At 38.4% G+C, this 25,965-nt stretch overlaps 1 protein-coding gene across 1 annotated transcript in view; it reads left to right on the forward strand.

The window, feature by feature from the left end:
- Window positions 1-3,803: 3,803 nt before the first annotated feature.
- The window catches only part of lmbrd1 (LMBR1 domain containing 1), a 56,607-nt gene continuing 34,445 nt past the window's right edge, over window positions 3,804-25,965 (forward strand). The window contains exons 1-5 of the mRNA XM_076165282.1: window positions 3,804-3,886; window positions 5,609-5,785; window positions 6,432-6,495; window positions 20,853-20,950; window positions 21,658-21,725. Of these exons, the coding sequence (XP_076021397.1) occupies window positions 3,821-3,886; window positions 5,609-5,785; window positions 6,432-6,495; window positions 20,853-20,950; window positions 21,658-21,725 (473 nt within the window). The 5' untranslated portion in view covers window positions 3,804-3,820. The remainder of the gene's footprint in view (window positions 3,887-5,608; window positions 5,786-6,431; window positions 6,496-20,852; window positions 20,951-21,657; window positions 21,726-25,965) is intronic.

A 25,965-nucleotide genomic window follows, 5' to 3' on the forward strand; every position in this document is an offset into this window, starting at 1 on the left:
CACAAATTCAAATCATATTACAAGATATATGCTGTATACTGAATGTCCTTCTCTTCTCTATGTCGCTGATTCATTTTATTGATCTCATAAGGAATCTCTCCCCCTCTCTCGCTCCCTTTAAATGTGTGTATTGTGTGAAAAGCGCTTAAAAAATACATACGTTTGAATGGCATCGAATACGGTGTACTCTGCCTCTGTGTCTACTGCACAGCTGCTCAAGCTCCCTGCAACCCTGCGCAGGATATTGAGGCAATGAATATGGATGAATGCACTGCAGCTCAACAAACTGGTCAAACTGGTCAAATGTACATCACTGTCTGTGTTGTCATACACATGAGCTCCCCCGAAATTTCTAACACAGGTGTCCACAAAGCTTCTCAGTCATCCAGGGCAGTGGATCTATTTCAAGGCAACTAGATTTGCTGTTGAATCGTCAGGACTTTTTACCACTCATCCAGGTAGCTTCTACAGTTCTGAGAGAAAAGTAGGCAGTGAACTGGAATTTATCCCATGAGCGTTGTTCACACCTTTTCCAGGGGATTTGTTGGGTCACATTGGAGTTATTTGGGGGTCATGAAGTCATTTTCACCAAATTCATAGAAGCTCACACTATTCTAACTCTAAGAATTTACACTTTTTAATCGGATAAGGTTCAGCTAGATCACAACTGCAAGACACATGATGACATAGGAACCACCTCATTAACATATTTGTTGAGTACATGCATTGAGGGTGTGAAACCGGTTGGAATGGCAAACGGTCATCATCTATACCAAGATCAATTCGTTAACATTCAAGTTGTGATCTACCAAATCCAAGACTCCAGTCAAGTATGGTGAGATTATGAAAAAAGTAATCAAGTTTTCTATCAAAATACTTTTTCATTTACATATACAACTCCTGACTCCCCAGCAATCAAGCTCTTTTTAATAGACTTTAGGCGTAGTGGCACTGTGCCAAACTGCCTGATGAAGGCATTTGCTTTTTTGAAAGGTTGCATGAATTAAGTGGTCCTGTGAGTGAATTATGGGTTGTGAATAAATTACATTAGTTTAATTAAAAAAATGAAAAGGGTAGAAATGAAGTTGAAATATATGATTATTGGTTTTGGTGAGTTGAATTTTAAAGTGTTCTAACTAATTGGGACCATGTAATTATCAGCTTACAATGTTTTCATTCCATTTAGACCTATTCCCCAATATAAAGAGAGTGCATATTCTGTATGAATTATATATACAACAGGTTTCCCAGCCTTGAATAGAAAAGGTGAATTTATGTTGCTGTCAGTGTCAGAGAGAATCCCAAATAGATCAGACCTTTTTAACACAGCATGCTTGTAACAGTGGTACAAAGTATCTCTATCAAGATACCATGGAGTGCAAGAAGAAATGTAGAAGAACTGAAGTTGCAGTGTAGTCTTGCCATGCACCAAAAAGCAAGATGAATGCCTATTGTAATGTCTCAGTGCTCCGTAAGTTTTGGTCCCCTGCTGAAGAGAAGAAAGAGAAGCTCAGTGTTCAAAGAAAGCATGAGTCATTTTCCTACTGATGCGTTTTGTGATTTCAATAATAAAGTTTTAAAACAGATTCCTAGACCCACCAGTTTCTGTTCCTCAAGTTTATGAACTAACAGCAGAACTATATAACAATCAGGTAGAGCTCATAAAGCATTATTTGTGTGCTGATATACAATTTTAGGTAACTGAATTGCAACATTTTTTAATTTAGGTTATTAGATGATAACCTAGCCCAAGAAATCTTCATCATCAAAAGAGAAGGGACAAATACAGTAAGAGAATCAAACCACAATGAAAAATGTAGCCTAAATTTAAAGGAAAGCAGTAAAAACTAAAAAGGCAATTGAGGAGTGTGTCCCTCTGCGCAAAAGGGCAGCACTGAAGTCAAGATTTTGCATTTGCTCATTAACAATATTGATATCCACTAGAAATACACCATCACATAAGCTTAGGGAATAACTTCAGCACTGAAAACATAGCTTGTGGTGCAAGTGTGGGCCTCTGCGGTGGATAATTAATAGCAAATATTACCCCAATGATATGCTCTGCACATGGAGCTGCTTCTACAGGTGCACTGCACCCGAATTTCCAATGACCTACTTCTACTATTTAACAGCTAAATGAACTGGAGGAGTTTCACTGCGTACTGGGAGGTACAGCAATGGGCTCAATAAGTCAGACAAGCTTGGGCCCCAGAGTGTGGGTGTGCACCATCAGCAAAAATATCCCATAATTGTTCTTTGTGTGTTGTCCCAAAAACGTAATAATTATGATCGTCTATAACTAAATAATTCAGAGTAACATGCTCTAAAGGGAATATGGGTTGAGCTAGGCTAACATTCCTATGCATCATACACATGTTACATACATCTCAAAGGTTATGAAGGTTATCAATAACAACTAATGCATGTGAGTATGATACATATGAGATATGCAAATGTACACACACTTTACATTTGTGTTTAATCTGTCAAGTTAAAATCCAAGGTAATATATATGACAGACCTTTCCAGGATTCAGCCTCTTGTTATTCCTGTCACAGCCAGATTAAAGTGATTTATCAGTAGCAGGCTACTTACCAACCTCTAATGTACAATATCCCACTGTAGGATTACACCATATTATAATGAAATTGCTGTATTATGATGATAAAAAACATTAAAAGATCACTTCCCCCAAGATTGGATCCATTGTTAAAATAACGTGTAGGCTTATTACATGTTTTTTTCTATGATCTATAAACACAACTAAGTCTCCCTGGATATGAATGCCTCAGAACTATGATTTTCCTGCAGAATTGTAAGTAAATGGTGCTGATGGTACTCAAGTAGTGAAGCCATACTTTTTTTAAGTAGTTGTTTTAAACGCTACTATTTTGTCTGTAGTTCTGATGCATTTGGACTTGGATTCATGTTTGTCATATTTTGATGTCAGAAATAATTTACATTGTTAGATCTGTGATTAGTGGTGAGGCCTGTGTAGTTTGCGACAACATGTAAGGCCACTTCCAGACACAATCACAAAGGCTAATGGGAATAATAGATCAAAGATCAAAGTAGATTTCAGGAAACGTTAACATAAGAATTGTAAAGATGGACGAAGTCGGAAAGGACTCAGTAGTCGAGGCATAGGGATATGCCTCGACTACTGAGTCCTTTCAGGCAGTAGTCGAGTGGGTAGAGCTTCTGCTTACGAACCGGGGGGTTGCCGGTTCGAGTCCCTGCCGAGGTGCCCCTGAGCAAGGCACCGAACCCTCAATTGCTCCCCCCTCTGCGAAGGGTGGTAATATAATGTAATGTAAGTCGCTTTGGATAAAAGCGTCTGCCAAATGATCGTAATGTAATGTAATGTAATGACTCTAAATGGATTTCTAAAGACACTGGTGTTTATCAATCGACACAGTAAATTTGTACATTTCCACAAATGGAAAGGGATAAATAATTTTGCTATTCTCTGTGTGCTTTTATCTTAAATATCATTTATGACTTGAATGAATATCATGATGAAAAATAATGAATGTCACTCCTAAAATAAACTTTTTCCATTGGGATAACCTCTTTCTCTCTGTCTTATTTGTACTGTATATTGTCAATAATTCTATGTTAAACTGTAGTGAAATGTTAGACATTCAGTTCGGTAGTTCACTAAAGGTCTTGTCACGCTGAACAGACAATTACAACCCTGCGGTTTTCAGCTGTGTCGCTACATTTCAACACTTCCTGCAGAGAAGTCGGGGCAGCTGGTCTCCCTCCTCCACTGTGACGTCATTTGAAACACGTGGTTTTGTTATTACAGGAAGTGAAGATGGCGGCTCAGTCGCTGATCTCCGAGTCTGTGCTCGGATGGTCTATTTTCACCTTCATACTATTGGTAAGCAATAATGGGGCTGTATAATCGCTTTGCCGAGTGGTGGAAAGTCAGTCGGTCACTTTTGGTGTGTTTAGCGGTACTTATGTTGTTTAGTTAACATACTACAACGCGTTATTGCTGCGGCTCGCTAACGTCAACATTGGCTTTGGTCTTTAGCTAACACCTTAACCCCTCTTACAAACAAACAACTTATAACTACAGCAGTTACATGTATATACTATAATATACTATAATGTAAGGCACCGCCGCTCAGATACGTGTGGACTTTTATTACTTTATCGTACAAGAAGTTATCGCGTTTAGTGTACGAAGTAATGATATAACTAAATGCTCAACGCTACCCGTCGTTATCTCAACTGTGAAACAGGCTTTTGATCAAAGTCACGTGAGCAAGTACGTGAGTAGATAAGAAGTGCCCTGTTGTGAATAAATGCTTCTAGTTTAGTCGTCACGCTGGATCTTATTGGGATGCAAAGCGTGTAGCATTACCTGGCAAAACAAGCAGCTGGAGGCTTAAGGCTGGGGAGCTTTAATTGATCGGGCCTCTGAATGGCAGCCCTTGATCAGGACGGACTAGTCTTAGCAGTGTCCTCACCACTCTAGCCTGTGTGCCTAGAATATGACCTTGTCATTTTGCAACTCTTCTTTTCCTCCTCCAAGTCTAATGGGTTTCCTGCCCATTACGCTGGCAATCCCTCACTTCGATGTCTGTTTAATGTTACACCGCAACAGCATAAATTAGCAAATTCATCTCCTTCTTTTAGGAATTTGTAAAAATAGCCCTCTTGCCTTCAGAATTTTACCAATAGGTCGATCAATCCTGCTCCAATTTAAAACTCCCACCAGGTGCTTTGTGAGTCATTTTCCCTCAATGGCATCTTTTGAGTGAATCTCTGCCAAATTATGTGCTGAATGAGGATACAAGGGTTGAGTGTGATTAAAATCGGGACTTTTGCCACATGGGATTTTCAGACGGGATATTTCCAGATTAGAGTTTTCTACTTGATCTGAGCTTTGTGTTGGTTAGAGTGGTTCTCTTTTTTTATAGCTGAACAATAGGCACAACAACATTACAGAAAAACAAAAACCTGTTCATTATTATGGAATTCACTACAAGTGCTCTGCTTAGAAAAAGCAACAAATTTGTTGAAAAGTTGTTGTTGCTGTTTTATGGATTTCATTATTTTCTTTCTTTTTTTTCTACTATTTCTTTTTATTGAAGCAACATTTTACATGACATTGCACATACAATTATATTATATTTTGGAGATCATTTTTCTACAGAAAGAGGGGCAAAAGGAGAGAGATAACGAGAAAGAAGGAAGGTTGTTACTATTGTTGTTGTTTTCAAACTTTATAAGTTGACCCTGAGGTAAAATAGGCAATATGGATGGATTTTGTTCTATTGCACAGTAACAATGTCCCTGTATCAACTACTTGTGCTTGGTTTTCATGCAGATGACACATTTATTTATTTAATCATACATGTTTGATTAATATTAACCCAACCCTTCTGCGATAACATCCACAGATATTATGTACAGAATATTATCATTTCAAACACGGCTAAAAACAAATGCCTTTTATACAGTAATTGAACCATCTATGCCAAACCTTGACTGGTTTGTTTATAATGTTGTTAAAATTTGACTGTTATAAGTTTGAGTATCTTTTTAACTAGCCTCTGCCTGTTTTAATGATTGTTTTTCCCTTTTTTTTAAGCTGATCCTTGCTTTCTGTTGGGTCTACATCCGGAAATTTCAAAGCCGTCAGGAGAGCGAAGTTGTTTCAACTATCACAGCAATATGTGCTCTGGCCATTGCTTTGATAACGTCTGCACTTTTACCCGTGGATATATTCCTGGTGTCATTCATGAAGTATCCCAATGGCACCTATAAGGTTAGTATCTGTTCTGTTTACACACCCAATAAAATCAATTTAGGAAATACTAACAAGATTTCCTGAGGCAACTTTTAACGTATTTGCTTTGCAATTTTCTCAGTAATAGACAACATGGGCATTGTTTTTGCCAAATCTAAAAGCTGAATACATTTCTTGGTTCATAAAATAGTTATTGCAGTTGTTTATTTCCATTTGAAAGACTTGGCAAAGTACATAATGACATCTTCATTTGAGCACCAGGTTAATTTGTTACCTCATGTTCATGTAAATTGCTTTGACTATCGTGGTACTTGGTTTTTTTAATTTCCATTTCCTCATTGCCACTCAGTAACATAGCAACACTTTATTTCTTTACTGGCATGCAACTTCTCACTTATTCAGCAAAACATGCTTTCTGTTGTCTCAGAGAGAAAAACAGAAATGATCGTATAAAAACTGACCTTTAGACTGCTCTTTTCAGATTTAGACACAATACACACAACAGTTAACACAGCAATATTACTTACTTGTCAATACCTACATCAATGAAATTCATTGTACATTCTTTCCTCCTTTTGATCTAAATGATGGGTTTTCTTAAAATTGATCATATTCTTACAGGTACTGTTACTGTTAAATTAACATTTCCTTTTCTGACATTTAGGAATGGGCTGTAAACAATGAGACAAGAGGACACATTGAAAACACTGTGTTGTATGGATATTACAGTAAGTGCATTCCTTTCATACTTGTCTACTTACACATTAAAAATATTGATAAATGCCCTAACTAGTGGGCATTTCCTTTATTTAGTAATTTGAACTTGTTTGCCATTGTTTTATGTGAACATTTTTCTTGAAGTAGTTTTTCTGGGAAGAATAATTTGAAGTTGACTATCATTCTCCTATAATACTGACAAGTCAAATGAATGAATGACGTCCAATGTTTTCTTCACACAATGGTGTTTTGAACCATATTACCAATGCTGCAGAAAAGTTTCATCATATGCTTTTTGAGCTGCGAGTGTGATTGTCTGTTTGAAATCCAGCCTTTTTCATGAGCGTGTAGTGAAAACTTCAATCCCCTGTGAGTGATTTGATAACTGCATTTTAAATTGATTATTCAAGGTTCCCATAGGTCGTATTAGCGATCAGAAAAATTCATTGATTATTCCTGGCTGATTTTACATCTGTGCTCGCCAGACGTTGTGCACTCTGACAGTTGAAATCAAGAGTACAACCCCTCCCTCTGTCTAGTTGATCGACACCACGTTTTTCCTTAAACTTGAGAAAATTAAATACACAAGAGGACACCCTAATGGGTTCTATCACAAATGGCAACCATTCTTATCGGGCTTTACAAAGGTGCAGGTTTTTCCTGAGTAATGGCTGTTTTAGTAAACACTAAATCATATAATCCTTATCCTCTTATTGTTAGTGGGCTGGGATGGTGTGTGTGATTGTGTGGCTGATGGGGTGGGGTAGGGGAAGGTATATTGCTTCTCCTCCTTCCTTTTCCTCTTTTTCTTCTTCTTCCCACGTGGCCTGTTGTGTCCATGATCCGTAAGGTGGTTGTCGATGCTTTCCTTCCCCCTCCTTGGCTGGGGGGGTTCTGTTTCACGTAATCATCTAAATGACTTCATCCAGCATACTTGTACCTATGATGTCATCGTTTGATCAGCTTTGATGTCATCGTTTGATCAGCTTTGATGTCATGGCATATCATGTGATTTTGTCTTTTTTGTGATGCGTGTTAGGCATCAAATAGCCAGGACCTTGGTAATGTAAAAAAAATACACTGCACTGTGTCTGTTTGGCAGCTGGGTGTGTATGTGTGTCAGAGTGGTGATTGAGCGTGCAAGCATGTGACGGCAGGCCATACCATATCGCGTTCACCACCTGAACGTCAAAGCGGGAAGAACATCAGTGAGCACGTGACGAGCAGCACCGGTGCAGCGTCACAGCACAATAAACAAAGGCAAAGCTGCATGAAGCCTTTTAAGCTGAATATTTTCTTTTAACAATCTTGTAGGTGTCTTCAATCTTAGTATTAAAGCTGTTTTTAATTCAGAGAAGCTCTACCTGTGTTGTTTGGTATCATTGTGTGAGAACCCTTAACCTAATATTGGAACACAACCTTCTGAGGGCAATCACTGAATCGACAGCTTTCTGAAGCTCTTAATGAGACCCTTCCCAGCTGGTAGTTTGTTCCACTCTCAGGGTCATTATCCTGCTGGAGGAGCCCTGAACTGACTGAGACACTGACACTGGGCAGGATGTTTTGCTCCGGAATGTCTTAGTTAATGTTCTGATTTCATTTTCGCCCTCACAAACTCCACTCACCCTGTACCGGACGCAGCAGAGCAACCCTGACACATCTGAGCCTCTGATATGTTTTCCTATTGGGCTTTATTATGTTTCTCTTTTAAAGTGGGACTTTCCAGGTGTTCTTCCACGGAGCCCCCTTTCAGTTAGAAACACGACAAGTCACTGTTCTACCTTGATCTTGGAGGTCAACGTATACAGTCCTTCCTCCTTTTTCCACTTTTCAACTTCCTGATGATATTAACTACCATAGCGACAGGAACATTAAAACTGCTTAGAGATTGTCTTGTAGCCTTTGCCTCGACCTTGCTCAGCAATTATTTTCTTCCTTATCTTCTTCACACTGTGCTGCACACAATGATACCAAACTACGCAAGGAGAACTTTTCCATATTTGAATAAACTGAATGACTTATTATATGCTTGATGATATTGTGATATTATTTGAAGAAAATAGTCTTGCTTGAAATATTACTACAATCCAATTATTTATGCTCACTTTCACAGGGTTATCAATAATTTTGGTCAGGCCATTTCAGTAGTTTTTATAATTTAAAATAATATATTTCATCAAAAATCAATAGCAAATTGTCATTTTTATTAATTATGGAATGAAGAATGGTGGGCACCGATGACTTTTTATTTAATATTTCATATAAAATTGTATTTTCTTTTTCTTCATTTCACATCGCTTTAAGCCGCATCTGTATGTGTTAATGAGGTCAATCTGTCTTCCCCTAACCTGAAAAACAAAACATTTACTTTGGGAACGGCGTGATTACAATGAAACGACTGCCAAAAAACTAACAAACAGTTTTTATTTGTAGGCTGTGACTGGTCCGAAGTCCTAATCTTCTCAGCTGCGTAGACGGTGGTCTATTTTGTATGGTAGAGGAAAGGGGACATCCTGCATTAATTAAAATAATGCTAATACAGGCACCATGCAATAGTGATGCCTTCTGGCACAGTATGGAAACAAGAGTACTGGCTGCACCTGAACCAGATGCAGGTTTTCCGATGCTCTTTCTGTCTGTTAAGGTAATAATATAATGAGCTCCTCTGGCTCAGAAAACAAGCAAGCTCCTGCTTTGATTATGTGTTTAAGGTGGTGTTGGCTACCAATAAACAAAGTGACTTCTGAAATGCCACCGGTAACCCGATGCACACACTCCTGTAATGTCAGGGCTGGTGTCAATTCAGTCCTGCTACCTTTTGGGAGTTTGTGGAGGGCATTGGTGCAGCCTCAGGTGTTACAGCCTAAAATATGATTTCATCGTGTCTTTTTTTGCTAAAATACATCAAAACAGCTGTCCCATCAATGTCCTCGATGTACCGTGAAGAAACCGTCGCTTCACCTCATAGGATAGTATTGCAAGACAATTATCTCATGGTCACAATTTACCACTTTTTTCTAATTCTCATGCTTTAATAAGTTGTTGCCATGTTTTATTTTGATTTAGATGGCTCCTTTCCCCTTGCATACATTTGTATATTCAGGGAATTTTAATCATATTTACTGGGCTAAATGATGAGGCAGGCACTTCAAAACTAGGCTTATTGTTTCTTTTAAAGATTGCCAAGGTCGCTATAAATTGGTCGTATTGGTCACATATAACTTCATTGGTTACAAAGATATATGAATTTAATATGACTATACCCACTTTTTGGAAATGTAGTGCTTTACAACCTGAGGTTTGTGTTTATATCCTTAACTGTTTTAGGAAAGAGTAAAGTAGGTCTGAAGTTCTGCTGACAGTTATTTACATTATTGTTCAGCACAGACGTTTCCAAGGTGCTTTAATCCTGATTTGTTTGCTCTGTTAATCACAAGCTGCATTTTGTAGTGATCAGAGGAAACTTGCACTGCAGCTCTTTAGGGTGATTTGCTAACATTGCTTACCCCGACAAATTTTGCAAAGTTAACCAATCAAAACAACGCAGCGTATGAAGACACATGTACCTTTATTGGAGCCTTTTAGACTGACTTTTGTTTTTGTCTTGTGGCAGACTGTTATGCTGTCAACATTCAGTCATGATTTTTGGACATCCTGCAAATGGTGTATATCTATTCCCCATGAAGCGTCACATAATTATAATATGTGGGCATTGTTGCAGGACTGTGTCCAAGCAATTTGGCTGGAAGATTCCTAACTCAAAGACATGATTTCCTCTGAAATTTCATCATGGCAGTTCGTGGCTATAGCAAATTCCTTCATGGCTAAGACAGGTGATGACATTTTTCTAACAGATGCTGCCTTATTGCTGCCTTATAGTGTGTGTCAACAACACTGTACCGTCTGTTATACCAAATGCAAGGAAGGCAACTTGTCTCCTGGCAGCCCAATCAAAGAAATGATTTCCAAGTATAGTGACATCAGAAACATGCCATTTACAGACAATGTCTACTGAACATGGATTCAGTGTCCAAGAAGCCACACACTTTGTCCTTTAGACACACAAATATGATTTCATACACCGTATCGATTTTGTCTGTTGCTATCAAGAGTTTGGATTAGACGTGCCCTTAAATGGAAACTTTGCTTTAAAGGGACTTAAAAAAATGAATAATTCAGTAGGCTTAGTCTTGAATGCAGGACCGTGTCTGTCAGTAATTTAATTCATTTAATGGCCAAACTGCCTGGAAACCATGTTCGTAGTATAACAGTTACACTGAATAAATTTGTCATACATCAATGGAAAAGCTTATTTAGTTGCTAGAGTATTTTGGAGTTCTTTAGTTCAATGTTTCTGTCTGTTTAGAATTTTGAAGAGGTAGTCTTGAGACAACACATTCGCTACATAATTGTATTTAGTGGCTTCTAAAGTAGTTGTACATGATGTAGGAGTCCCACAAATGCCTTGACATTTAATATTTGGAAGCCTTCATAATCCGAACAAATCCTACAGTTGTATTTCCTACAGTAAAGCCAATAGTAATTTTGTTTGTACATTTCTTTTTCGTGTACACACATATAATATTATATATACGTAAACATATCTAAGAAACCCCACATGTAACATGGATGGAGAAGGCAGCAGAGAAAACCTATGAAGGATTTACTACTCACACCTAATGTAATTGGATGTGACGTCAGCAGTAATTTCCACCTGAAACCAGTATATAAAAATCAGAGCTTACAGTTCTATGACATTGTTTTCAGTCCATCCAAATGCTTTTCTCAAATAAAATCCCAGTGCAACTTTAATATTGCAAAAGCAGTCCCAGCTTAGAGGCGCTGAATATTGTATTGAGTATCATTTTACTGCAATGTGTTCCTTAGTTTATTTGGCTTCTTGTTGTGAAAAGACAATAATCTGTAAGCCAGTAATATGATGACAGTAGGCGTTATAATAATACGTTTTGCGACTGTTTGTAGATTGACTACTGAATGTGATCACTGGCTTATTCAAAGTGAAATACATTTCATGTTGTGATATTTCAGAGACCTGCTTTTATTGTAAGTAAATGGAATTCATCATGAGCTCTATGCCACTTTGCATCTCTGTAGAGGATAGTTTGAAAATGATGATAAAAGAGGAATGCGTGCTCAGACATGAACATAATTATTTTCTGTCAAAGATCACATTCATGGGATAAAGAGGATGAAGTCACTGTTGGCTGGACTGGTTAGTTTGATATCCTATTGATGTTTGTGTATGAAAGAGACTAGTCCTTTTTTCTTTTTGAGGGGCATCACTTTTTCATTTGCCAGTAGGTGGAGACCAAGTTCCATGTGTCTCACATACCCAGCCTACCTCCAGAGCTGACCTTTAAAGTAGTATTTTCTTTAAGGCAATACTTGACAATGCTGTCCATTTGTCTTTTCATCAATGGGATTGCCACTATGTGTGTCCAGGGTGCATTGCTTTGGATTCAGTAGTGATCAGAGTTACTAAGCAAGTCTATGTCCAGAAACTCACAATATATTTATATGATTGCAGTTGAAGCTCTGCTCAGAACATGGGTCCAATTATACGTGGAGGTTTTATTACTAACATTTATACAGCAGTTATTTTTAATCTACCTTCCTGTAATTAGCTTTTTTGAATTGAGCAGAGTTTTGGATGGATATTAGCCTCCTCTTCTTAAAGTAGGGAAATTACATCATAATCAACTTTAATATTGTTGGATTTTCTTGCTGCTATGGTTCTTTGCTGTCTTCTTATTTTGGTTCTGAAGCGGTACAATTATCCTTGATTCATAAAATGACATTCTGTTATTTAAAGGTTATTTTGCACCATTTTGTGCAACCTGAACGTGAAAGTCCACCCTGTTGGTGGTGCAAACTCGCAGGTCAGTCATTGAGACCTCAGCTCAGCCTCTGCTTTAGTCTCCTGGTATCTACAGTCAAACAATTAGACACTTAGAAAACCTTGGACAATGCCGCATCTCAGCAATGTAAGAAATAGCTTCTGTATGTCGTTAGGTAGGAAAAGTTTATGGCTTCTTTCCTCAGCCGTGCCACAAGACACAGAATAATCTGATAAGTCAAGTAAATACATTTGAGAAACATACACTTACTGTACCTATGGGTGTGTCATTAATGGATTTGAAGCATTCCATGGCTAAGACACTACTTAACTGACTGCTATGTACCTGTCACTTGTTATCCATCCATTGCCACATTTTGAAAGAATGTCATTGATCACAGAGGGTTGAACTAGAAATGTCCATGATTATTGATTAGTTGCTGCTCTGTTTTGCCACCCTGTACTATGTGCATTTGCCCCTGACGTAGATGAACCTGATGGAGATGACGACTAGGCAGTACATTACTAGTTTTACTAGATTTAACATGGAATCATAAGTAATGGTAGAGCTATATTCAATCAGCATGGTAGTTGTTGCTTTAAGGTCGCCAAGCCATCATTCATAGATATTGCTTAAAATGTGCAAGTGAGTTTCTTGGATTATGATGTCATGTTGGAGCTGCACTGAGACCTTAGTTGTTACGGATGCCAGCCTTGTGGTTATAGCTTTACGGATTATCAAGGTAATAGTTCAGTATCAGTGCATAGTATCAGAATGCTTTCTATATGTACTGGTAATGTTATGTATTTGACCATGTTTTCTGTGAAAGATAACGAAGTGGTTGAGTGTTTGGCTGCAACGGGATCTTTCTCTTTTGCGAATGAAAACATTCAGTCCTGATAAACCAGCAGTGGATTATGTAACTGGCTACAATATTGTTATGTCAACCATGTGAGCAGCCAGAAAATGTCAATCTACATACTGGACAAATGGCAACATAGAGGTGACATCATAAGTGTTTTCTGTTTGTGATTTCCCTTTTTTCACTTATTTGTGCAAAGCTTAAAATGTGTCAGAGAGAGTTGATTGTTTTTGATGTTGCTTTGCTGTTGCTCTCTCTCTCTCTCTCTCTCTCTCTCTCTCTCTCTCTCTCTCTCTCTCTCTCTCTCTCTCTCTCTCTCTCTCTCTCTCTCTCTCTCTCTCTCTCTCTCTCTCTCTGTCTCTGTCTCTGTCTCTGTCTCTATCCTCTGCTCTCTATGTGACGCTGTAAAAAGAAACGTCTCTCAGATTTAGCCAACAGTTGCATTTTGATGGATCCTCTTACAGTTCTACTCGGCGGTGCATAACCTCTACTCAGAAATTGCTAAATTGAAAAGAAAAATATAAATATACAGGTATCCCAACAATTAATGATGGAAAATTTATTGAAATTCGTCGAGTGGAACTTATCACTGGATATGAACAGATAGTAGATAAGCAATTTGAGATTTGAACTCCTAAGCTTACAAACTACATTTTCTATCAAAATGAAATGCTGCCAAGTTTCTTGAGAAAATAGACCTAAGTTGACCCTTTATATTGCAACTGGTACAAACCTTTAACAGGACAGAACAGTTGAATGTCTGCAAGTGAGGCACCTACTTTCGGTTCGAGCCTGGATAGGTCTTCTGATCTTTGATGAACTCCACAGTGTGTCTGAAAGGCTCACCTTCAGGTTTGGTCCATTTAAATGTTTCCCTGGACTGCTCACAACTTCAAAACACTGATGCATAAGATCTTAAAGCAACAGGACAGAATACCCTTGGGCCCTTTAAATAAATCATTGGCTTTCTTTTCCCACTTTAATGCTATTTGTAGAGGAGAAGTTAGAAAGGATGTGAACCTCGCAAATGTGATGTTCTTGTCAGTGATTCAGACTGTCCACCAGCTTTTGCTGTCGGAATTGTATTCGAAAGTGGTATCCTAGCTGCTCTTGTAAAGTGCATGTCTGAAAACACAGACACATGGCACTTTCATTGTAAGGACGTGGCCTAGAGTGCAAATAAACAATAGCCCCCTTTTCTGCCCCACATCTGTTTGTCATAACTACAGTCATGCATTATATCACTTATGTTTTGCCTCTGACCAGGGAAGACAAAAACAAGTCTACGATAAAGCCCACGTTTTAGAATGTTGATTTCAATAGCTGTAAACAAGAATTTAAAGAAAGAAGAAAAAAGGTATAATTATGAGGAAAAGAATATTATAGAATAAGAACATGACTCTGGGGGTATTCCATTCATCATACATGCAATAAACAAAACAGATTTACCTTTAGCTGTTTACTTGTTATGCTGCACCGATGCAAATTTCATTTTCTCATAATGAAATGTTTGGGAGAACCCCTTACAAAAGTCGTATGTATATAACTTGGTTTAGGGGTCACCCTTTGAAATGCTTTCTCCAAAACAGGTAAAGGCTTTAACGTAATGCTCAAGCAAATTTACTAAATGTCTGAACTAGTTCACTGACAAAGTTGCAGCATTGTTTTGACGCTTACTTTCTAACTTCCTGGCCTGTATGCCGATGGTAACACCTTGCAAAAAGCTTTTTCTTTGGGTACTGACTGTGCCCTGAATGTACTGTATATCTCTGCAACAGTCGCTGAGCATCATCTCAAAAATGCAGATGTTTCATTGAATGTCACAGGAAAACACTTTCTGTACAGAATAGTCCAACTTACCAGAAAAAACAACAAAAAACAACTATAGCAGTGACCTAACATGCTCGGTCAATTATGCCTGATTTGAAATATCGTTAAATCACTTAAGTTCTCTATGGTTGCAGATTTCCCTATTCTCTTTACATCATGCAAATTCTCTTTAAACTTTGATTAATCAGAATAAATAAATACATTTATAAACTATAACCATCAGTGAAGCTGGTGCTTTATCCATTTAACTGGCCAAAATGATGTCAAAATCTTTATGTTGACATCAGTTCATTTCATTTCATTTGTTAACGTTCCTGTCTTTGTTTTCCAAGAGAAAGAGAGAAAAAGACTCTTGGGCTGTCTCAGTGGGGTAAACCAGGGTAAAAAGCCAATAACACTGTTGCAGTGTGCTCTCTGGTGTAAATCCACACTTCTGCTTCGGGTGTACGGCTCCCTAATGCGGTTGTGTTATGAATATTAATTTGTGTGTGCGACTCAGAGAGCAGTTACTACCAATGACAACAAAATAGAGATGAAAATACATACAAATACACTGAACTGAATTTTTAATATCCTTAACAGAAAACATGTGCTAAATATGTAATAAATAAAAAGATGACGCTCATGAAAGTCAATACTGTTTAAACTATCAGTAGTTAATCGATTTGCAGAATTGTAGTGACATTAGAAATGACCAAAGTAGGCTACTGCATACACATTTGTCACACCAACGTGTTTTGATAAAAAGCGTATGCCAAACGACTTTATGTAATTCAGTGGTTCTCAAACTCTGTTGCTCCCTTGGCGGTGCAGTGCACAAGTCTCTGTCTACACCCCAATCAGTGCTGTCAAATAGGTGCTTCTAACTTTCACAGCTGTTTGGAAACAACTGCTTTGACATCACTAATTGGAATATGGTGAGAAGTGCTTGAAAGGGGAGCAATGCAGCTGTGTGTCAACTTGTGTTGTGAAGTGGTTTTCTTTAATGTGAGAGACGGAGTAATACACACAAATCAGCCCCGATCAACTTTTTGTGCAGCTAATTTATTACTAAAAACCGGCTGATTTATTCACCCAGCACAATCCTTTACATCCTCTGTGGATTCATTTTTTCTTTTACCTGTCAAATGTGAGTCCAGTATTCATGTTTTGTCACTGTTATGTCCCTCCAAAAAAAAACTGTGCCTCCCTTGATGTTTACAGGAAATGAGAGTGCAAGCGAATAGTAGCATACCTTTCAGCAACAGATGCCTCAGTGCAGACAGATATTTTCATCAGTCTCTGGAGTCCTTGTCAGAGATAGCGTTCCTTTGAGGAGACTTCCATGGCATTTCATTTTCACATAGAATGTAGCACATTTTATCTGTCAGCGAGCAAGAGGTGCCCAGGTGCTAAAGCCCTTGTGGACGGCCATAATACGGTGAGGACAAGGGTCTAATGATTCTCATTAAGCCTAAGTAGGAGCTAGTGTGAGATGGCAAGGAAACTGCTTATCTGACATTCATTAAAGGGTCTTCCTTTGTAAATTCTGACAAAAATGTATTTTAGATTTATGCAGACAATTAACATTTCCCCCAATATTGCTGGGCGTTATGTCCACACCAACTATTCCCATTGTACACGTACTTCCCTTAAACCTCCAAAATAAGTAAATAATAATTCTTTTATTTGTATTGGTTTAGCTTCCTTCTTGATTACATTTGATTAGATATGTAAGAATACAAGAATTATGTAGATGGTTACCATAGGACATTTCATTGTTTAGTGCTTTTCTCCTGTCAGGTGGATAAACGTGCAAAACTTTAATTCCTGGTCAGGTATTCATGGAGTTATGATTAATATTTCTTTAACCCAGAAGCATATGCCAGTGGCTGCATACTGTGCATAGCATACATTTCTAGGCTATCGTCCTAAACTCACTTTGTCTGGCTTTAAATGAGTCTGAATGGATGCCTTAGCGGAGCAATGAGTATGTGTTTATTAATAATAATACCCTGTCACAATCACAGCTGGCCAAATGCAAACCACTACACCGGTGACATTCATTTGTCTGCGACAGTGATCTCATTTTGTGCGATATAGGCTGCTTCACAAGGGAAAACATTTGTTCTTGATATTGCATGAATGCTTGAGGCCATGTGCCTTTATTGATAGGTTTGGTACAAATATAGATGTTTGTCTTCTTCCTATACATGGAAATTGAGGTGTTTAGTGACTATCAATTCAATTATCATGAGTAGTTATGAGAAGTTAACTTGACTGATGCATGCAGTTGTATGCTAGTTTATGTTGGATGCCAGACCTAGAATGACAGGCAGCTAGGGATTGCCTTGTTAGGACAGCACTATGACCTTCACTGTGGTTGAAATGATGTAGGAAGGATGTAGGAGGCTCATGGCTGCAAAAAAAGAAAGTTTTGAGGAAAGGCTGAATTCACATTATCACGAAAAGGCAGGATTGATTCATGGCAGCTATGGTGTTGTGCATCACATTGTGAGATGCTTTTTGATTATGTTGGAGTACTCTGGGTTGTATTCACCAACATCCATTTGCTGCAGAAATAAAAGCAGTGCAATTTGAAATCGTCTAGCCTCTTTGTGTTTAAGTGTTTATGCCTCACCTCCCTTCCATCACTTCCTAATTCTTTTGAATGGTTGTCTTTATCTGAAAAGGAGGTCCATCTGCAGAAAAAGCCAAACAAACAAGGGCATTGATCAGAGTATAGCCATCTCTCCTATCTAGGATAAGTGTATTTCCTGCTGTTCATACTGTACATCTTAGGCTTTAGCAAATGAAATGTTTTTCTGTGCAGACGGCTTTTACAAAAACTTCTCTATTCTGTATGAATGCATTGTTTAGTCTTGGAGATTAAAATCTAAAGGGAAGGAGCAGTGGTATTATTATCGTCTTTATATCAATCCATTTTCCACCCAACCCCTGCGAACACGGTGTACTATAGCACAGTGTGTAGGAAATGGGAGGAGGAAAAAGGAAGAAGAAACCAAGCAAGGTGATCAGATAAGTGAAGGCACCGGAGAAGTAGTAGGTGGAGGAAAAACAATCAAATTTGGAGCAGGATGAAAGGGAGCAAAGGGGAGAAAGAGGTGAGAGTGAAAATCCAGTTTATTTTGGTTTAACTTGAAAGTAAGAAGAAGTTATTTCAGTAAAAACAAAACAGAGTTAAAGCGAGTTCCTGAACCTGAACTGCTGGACGGTGTGCTGATCCCCGGAACAGGCTTGAAAAAATTGCTCTTTTGTTATTACCTTTTACATTTTGCTTGGATATAGCCAAAGAAGTTTCCATTACCTCTGGATCCTACTTTCCAAACTGGAAAACCATTCTGCTCTCTCCCAGCTTCACAACCCTCCCACACTCTCCACCTGGATCCTTAAAACTGTTAGCCATTAGCCAAAGAAAAATGTCTACCCTTCACAATTCAGAGACCTGGACGACACTGCCTCTCCCCCATCTGTCCTCCTCCTCCAAGAATCATTTACATAGAGACTTAATGGACCATCTTGGATTGCTGCTGACCATACCCACCCCTCTCCCACTTTCATCACACCCACGTTTAAGGAGTCATTGATAATATATTTAAACGTAAAATTGAAAAGGCCTTCAATTAAGTTAAAGGGTCTGTCTTTATTAGTTGGATTTTGGTTTGTTTAAGGAGCGAAAGTAATGTGTTCAAATGAAATCAGAGACAGTTTGGTGGATTTGTGATTGTATAGTTTAACCACTTCAATGATACAAAGTTACCATCCTTATTTAAAGATGTGATTTTTCTTTCTATATCTTTTTCAAGTGTTTTTTAGCCTGGGTCCCTGGCTAACTGGGAAACTTTATAGTTACCTAACAGTTAACAGTATATCCCACCACAACAATGGGGAGAGCATGGCCACTTCCCACTGAAAAGACAGGGCCAACTAACCTGGGCTCAAATCTAACATGTTGCTGTGACGTGGCAGTTGTAACCACTGAGCCACTAGCCTCACCATAGCCCATTAACTATTAATGCAAATAATAGCAACATAGATTTTTCTCCTCCTTTATCCACTCCATCATCCTTTGATCATCCCACGTTCTCTCCATGTCTCTCTCCATGTGTGGGTTATTGTTTTGCGTTACGCCTCTGGAGTTTCCATCAGCATGGCTCAGGTAAAAGCCCAATCTAGAATTTTCTACAAAGTGGTCTGATGGACCTTGATTGCTTATGTTTTTCGACTGAAGAGATTGATGTGTTGTGCAGTGTAACCACAGAATACATGGAAATGTGTGACCTAAACATACGGTTGATCCTTTTAAACCCTGTTGCAGTGTTATCATTTTTCTGTTGACATGGTATAAGCAATTATATATTACTTACTAAACTGAGGGACCGTTGAGAAAGTGCAGTAGTTAATGCACATGACCTCTATAATTTATTTTAAAAAGCAAATTTTTTAAATTTGAAGTACTTTGTTTTGCATTTCATTTTTTAAAAAGAAATTGTGCAGCCCAAGGTACAGACGCTATATAGTGCATCCAAATAGAAATATAATTTGAACTGATAAATGCAGACCTCACCCTCTGATTGATGGGCCTCAGGGGTGAACCCTAATGTCTACAACCCCTGCCATGATGCAGACGCCGCAAACCGACACCTTTTGCCATCATACATACAAATATGCAAACCACAGTGTTATAGCTGTTGACTCTAGCTATCAAATGCCTCTGTAAAAGTTAATATCAACCATCCAATAGATTTAAGAGTATCAGTCAGCTTTGTCTCTCAGTCTTGCTTGAAAAGAGCAAATGTCAACACAACAATGCCCACCGGACTAAGGGGGCAAAGGACAAACTGTTGATGGAGAGCAGCTCAGCTCATATCCTCTTCAAAATCAATATAGATGCTTAGTTAACAACATTAACTCGGAGAAATATACAGATTTGACTTCAATACCATCTCCCACATGCTGTCTGCGGGGCAGAACATCATGGGCATACAGAAGGCTCTACTATTTCAAGTATGGATATGAAAAGCACAAGAAAAAACATTTCTTACACTCAGAAATGGAATGTGAAATTTGCAACAGCAGACCACTCAGAATCTGACTTGATATTCTATTTCTGAATTTCACATTCCATTTCTGACTCACTTTATGATCATTTTTGAATTTCTCCCACAGAAAGTTCCATCTACTCATCTCATTATCTTCTATTATATTGCTGTTTAATAGTCAGCTGTGACAAAAAGATTGCAAGGAGCAGACTTGCACGTTAAAGTTTAAAACATTTTATCAATATTTAAGTGAACACTGTATGTTCAGTTGGGTCTAATTAATATTCAAATGTTCATATCCTGTAGCTTTTATTTGTGACAGAGGGAAATGATGAAGCATTATCACAATGACTGAACTGGGAAAATGAATAAAACTCATTTAAATAGTTTTTCTGTTCAGCAGTTATTAAAATGTGGTGAAAGTTACCACCATGGAAGGTGTTATTTGAACAAACACGGTTCACAATTACTTATTTTTCACTTGAGGGACTAAATAGCTTTGTTCCAGTGTTGATCATAGAACAAATTGAATCTATTGTAGTAAGCATGATTTCAAAAGCAGACTTGGGAAATTGAAATATAATCACACAAACCAGATTTGAGGTGTTAGCTGGTCAAGGGGAATTTCAAGTGAATGAAGATGAACATCCTTCACTCAAACACTACAGTGACAGGAGAAATGACATCTTGCTACATTTACATGAACTCAATATTTGTCGGAATGAAAATATTTTCAATGTTAACTCATTTTTCTCCTTTTTTTTTAATCCATACAGCACTGTACTCCATCATACTCTTCTGCGTCTTCCTGTGGATCCCCTTTGTTTATTTCTACTATGAAGAAAGGGATGACGACAATGTGAACAAATGCTCGGTAAGAATTCTCCTCTTTGTTGAATATTGTATTGTGTAAGTCAGAGGAGTTTTCAGCCTTCCTGTCTGCTCAATATTTTAATGATCGTCAAAACAGTTGCAGCTGACCAATATCGACAGACTGAAAACTAGTTTGAGTCATTTTTAGTTCAAATTTCGAGCCACTGCAATGCAAGATATACATGTTTTGCACATCAGTTCATTTGCACTGAAAACTTTCCATAAAAACGTTCTATGCACCTGGTAATTCCAGTTCCCTTTTCCTCATATTTCTATTCACATTTTGTCGGTGCAGTCAGAATAAAGGGGACATTATCAGATGATGCTGCTTTTACATCCATATTTTATGTTATTAGTGCTCCACTATTGCTATTTCCTATAGTATAGTTTCATGGAGGATCTTTTAGTCAATGAAGCACATAATTCTGGCCAGTGCCCTTTTTCACATTTTAGCTGATAGTGGCGTTTTCTCTCACGGGCAGGTTGGTCTTTTGTATTGTTACTTTGAAAGCACCCTGAATAGGAGTGTGATTGACAGGTTATCTCTACCAGGTCAGAGCAGGACTGAACTGCATAGCTTTCATTCACCACAGTCTTTGGTTAAATGATGTGTGCCCCCCCCCACCCCCACAATCATTCACTGACAATGATTGATAATATTTTGCTTGGGTCATTATTGACGAGTTTCATTTTTCTCTTCCATTCCAGCAAGTGAAAAATGCTCTGAAGTACACAATTGGATTTGTCATTGTCTGCGTGGTGCTCCTTTTAATTGGGTAAGTGTGGACCAAGAGACACACATGGCTCCTTCTGCAACATGATGGGTAGAAAGGGAGTGTGGATTTAACATTTTGTACAAAAAAAGGGAAGAGAACACTGTCAGACAGCCATGCTGCCATCTGTCTGGTAATGATAAGCCTTTCATAAAGAACCAAACACATGATACATTGCCTAAATACATTTTTAATTCTTGTCAATCAGATTCTCTCAGCAGATTAAATAACACACAAAGTGACATTCCCTGTATTTTCCATTTTTGCCATGCAAATGTACAGGATATGTTTTTTTCAGACATTCCAAAGTTTCCGCCTTACATGCTGTGAAGATTTCCCCCTTCCTGATAACTAATATAAAAAAAACACAACCAGATTAAACACAAAATACAGGATTTCAATGATAATTTCATTTGTAGAAGGCCAACATGAACTGGCCCTGTGTAAAAAAAGTAATTGCCCTCTTTGTTACGCAGTCAACCAATCAACCAAATTGAATTGATAGATGGGTTCAGTTAGACTAGACACATCCAGGCGTTTCCATTGGAGAGTTGCAAGACTTAAACCATACAACATAACTGCTTGTCTGACATTTACCACAAACACCTTCATGAGCCTCAACACTTTGGGGGTAATCTTTTGTGGACTGATGAGTCCAAAGTGGAAACCTTTTGGGAGACATGTATCCTGTTACATCTGTAGTAAATCTAACACTGCTTTCCACAATAAGAGCATCATCATACCAACAGTATATATACACTACCACTATATATAGTATATATAGTGGTATACTATATATAGTATATATAGTGGTAGTGTGATGATGTGGAGATGCTTTGCAGCTTCAGGGCTAAGACAAATTACCATAATAGAGGGAACCATGAGTTCTGCTGTCTACCAGAAATTCCTGAAGGAGAATGTGAGGTCATCAGTCCGTGAACTGCAAGACACATATCCGAAGCACAAGAGTCGACCTCTGAATGGCTCAAAAGAAACAAAATTAAGGTTTTGGAGCAATCTGGTTGAAATCCTTAGTCCAACCCTATTGAGATGGTGTGGCAGAATCTTTAACACAAAGTTCTTTTAATTAATAAAGTTTGAAGATCTGACACAATTAACAATGACATATGTGCAAAAGTAGAAGTAATCATTTGTGCACTTGCACAACACAAACATAGATTTGCTTTGGACCTCTCGCAACCATTACAAGATGCAAGGAAGGCTAACCCAGTTAGGACTTAGAAAGAATTCAGATTGCTTTTTACCCCATTCACTGGCACTATTGTAGGTTTGTTCTGGGGATTTGTTGATTTGGTACTTCGATTTTGAACAACATGATAGCTTTTATCCTTTCTTTTGATACACAGGGACATAATGGCTCTGCGTCCTCACGGCTCACTCAATAGGTTCCTGCTTGATGATACAAGTGTTTTGTTTGAAGTTTCTTCCTGCCAGTTCCTAAAACTTCTTAAATTACCCCTGAAGTTTTTTTATGTTTTAAATGATGTTTTCTTTTGAGGTGCCATTGCAAAAACAGGCATTTTCCTATAAGTTAGGTTCAATTTAGGTTCAGATTTTCAGAAAAACACAGAATCACAGAACACAGAGTCAGAAGAGTAAGATTATTCAACTTTTTGTAGTTCAGTTTCACATGCATCAGCAATTTGTTATTATTGAATAGGCCATTTATGAAGTGATGAGACACAATTTGGGCTTATTGCTGGAACTCACCTATAGTTGTGCATCAACTGGAGCCAGGCAACTGAAAGTGATTTAACATTGGGGGCAAGGACAAGGGCTAGCTTGCTCTGTGATCAGGAGTAATGACAGGAGGCTGTATTAAGAGTTTTGAGCCACTGTGTTAGTGAATGAACAGTCATTAAGGGTCAGGTTGTCAGTGACCCACCACCAGTTTCATCATTGCTGCCACAAAATCATATATAATTAAAATTCCATTATGGAATCTTAAATTGATTCATGAAATTGTACCAACCTGCATTTAAGAGTAGAAGCAGTATTGGTGTCACAGGTATTTGGTGTAAATGAGTAGACAAGGCAGGAAGGTAAAATCTCATAGCTGCTTCCAGGCTCTAACATTATTACCACCCATAAAGTAACATGGAGCCTCATTAGGATAGATTAATATTCCAGGGGGATTTGGTTATAAAACATGAGACATGCTGCTCATTAATAACGTTCACTGTGTGGGCCACATTTTAGTCAGAGGATTTTCCTGAAAGACAACACTTCCCCCAGCCCACTGCACTCATTTAAGGTTGCTGATAGCCTAGATACAACTCCTACCAGTAGCTGGCGTTACAGCCCCAAATGTAATGGTTTTTTCCCTATTTTTAGTCACCATACAGACTTAAGAGTTTGGACTACATGTCAGGGTTGCAAAATTAACTTTTAAATTCTATCATTACACTCCACAAAAGTGAAATTGTGCACAGAGCACATGCACACCTCAGATCCACACAAGGGGCCCGATTTAGAGTTGAGGTATGTGCGTGGGATTTAATAAGAAAAAATTACCTCTTCTGTATTCAGACTTCAGACATACTGGAGGTGTTAAGCACCTCTCAGGTGAGTTATGTCAAAGAGTTTCCCCTACAAATAGAGTGTCTGCAGCTATCCACAATTCAGACTTTGAAATAAAATCATTTTGAGTTTGGACTCTCCAGACTTGAGCTGTATTAACCCCTGTGCTACTGTCTGTTGTATACTGTGAAACACTTTGCATTGCATGAAGTCCATGTCCATAGGACAACTTCAGAAAAAAGACAGGAAACCATTTACCGGCCTTGACTGAATTAATATTGCAAACAGACCATTCAGAGATTTCGTTTGGTTAAGCGATCCAGATAATGACAAATATTTAAAAACATCTCTCACTGGTGTATTTGGTGTATATGTTTTTGGCAAGATCACAGGCAAGTGGCTGTTTTAAAGGGAGGAAAACCTCATTTCCAAAAAGCTGAATAGCCAGCAAACCTCAGAAGCGTGGCCTAGACACAGCTGATAGTAATGATAATCTGAGTGTGCTGCCCAGAAATGGAGTTTAGCATCTGAGCATCTCGACTCTAAATTCGAATAACTTTCACAGCTTGTCTTTTGACTAAAGAAGTGCATATCCACCCCCAAGGCAAGGTCTTGCCTTTCCAGTCCTGTCCCGTCCTGTCCCGTCCAGTCCAGTCCAGTCCAGTCCAGTCCAGTCCAGTCCAGTCCAGTCCAGTCTCTCTCAGTCTCTGTCTCTAACCCTAACTCTAGCAGTGAGATAAAGACCCCCCTAAACCTGAAGACAAACCTTTTTACTACATAGGGCATTTCAACGAGTGGTCCCTTGCGACTTTTGTTGATATTGTTTGAAATCAAACCAACCTTAATGGTAATTGGTATTGCTACAGGCTAGTCCCTAAGTAAACTAATTACAGATCTGAAAACGCCCTAACACAGTGAAGTAGTGCAGTGAATGAGCTCAGCACAGAGGTTGATTAAATGTAATAAATTGTCTAGATGAAATGCATGATGAGACCACTTATGTTTCTTACTATCTGCCATTACGTCACGGTTCAATATTCAGCTTTGGGATGAGATGAACTTGTTGCTCAAACAGATTGCATTGCTATCGGAAATTAAGCCAGTGAAGCTGATCACAGTGTGTCTTGCCAACAGACAGTGCGACAGAGACAATTGGAAGGAGGAGGGCCAGTTTGCTGCTGTGGAGCAATGTATTCTCTGAAAAAGAGAGTCATATGGAGGGCATGCCAAGCTCGTAAACTTCATGTATGGCAGAAGGATAAATAATGGTTTTGGTTTAGTACAAAGGATGTTATGGATAACATTGTTGCAAATGGTCACATCCATGCTGTTGTGAAGTTCTTTCAGAATCTCAACAACACATGGTGTGGAACATGACAGCACAATGTGATTGGTTGAATTGCCCCAAAAAAAAGAGTGCAAAAAAACAACAACACAGGAAATGACAAGATGTAGTAGAGAAGGGTAACTCTGCAAATACAATTACTTGTGATGTGATCCCTCACATCACCACGGCCAAATCTGTACAGGCAAGATATTTGTAATTAATGAGGAGAAAATTCCTCTGATCGCAGCCTTAACTCAAGTAAGAGCAGTCATGGTGCACACAGAACATCCCTTTGGTTCAGATCAAACAAATGCAGTTAGAATCTCAAACTTATACACTGTTTTAACAAAATCAAGTAGTATTTCCTGTCTAGAC

This window comes from Genypterus blacodes, unplaced genomic scaffold (assembly GCF_046128005.1).
Source record: "Genypterus blacodes isolate CSIRO-AG114 ecotype Tasmania unplaced genomic scaffold, CSIRO-AGI_Gbla_v1 ptg000012l_1, whole genome shotgun sequence".
In the NCBI taxonomy this organism is placed as follows: Eukaryota; Metazoa; Chordata; class Actinopteri; order Ophidiiformes; family Ophidiidae; genus Genypterus; species Genypterus blacodes.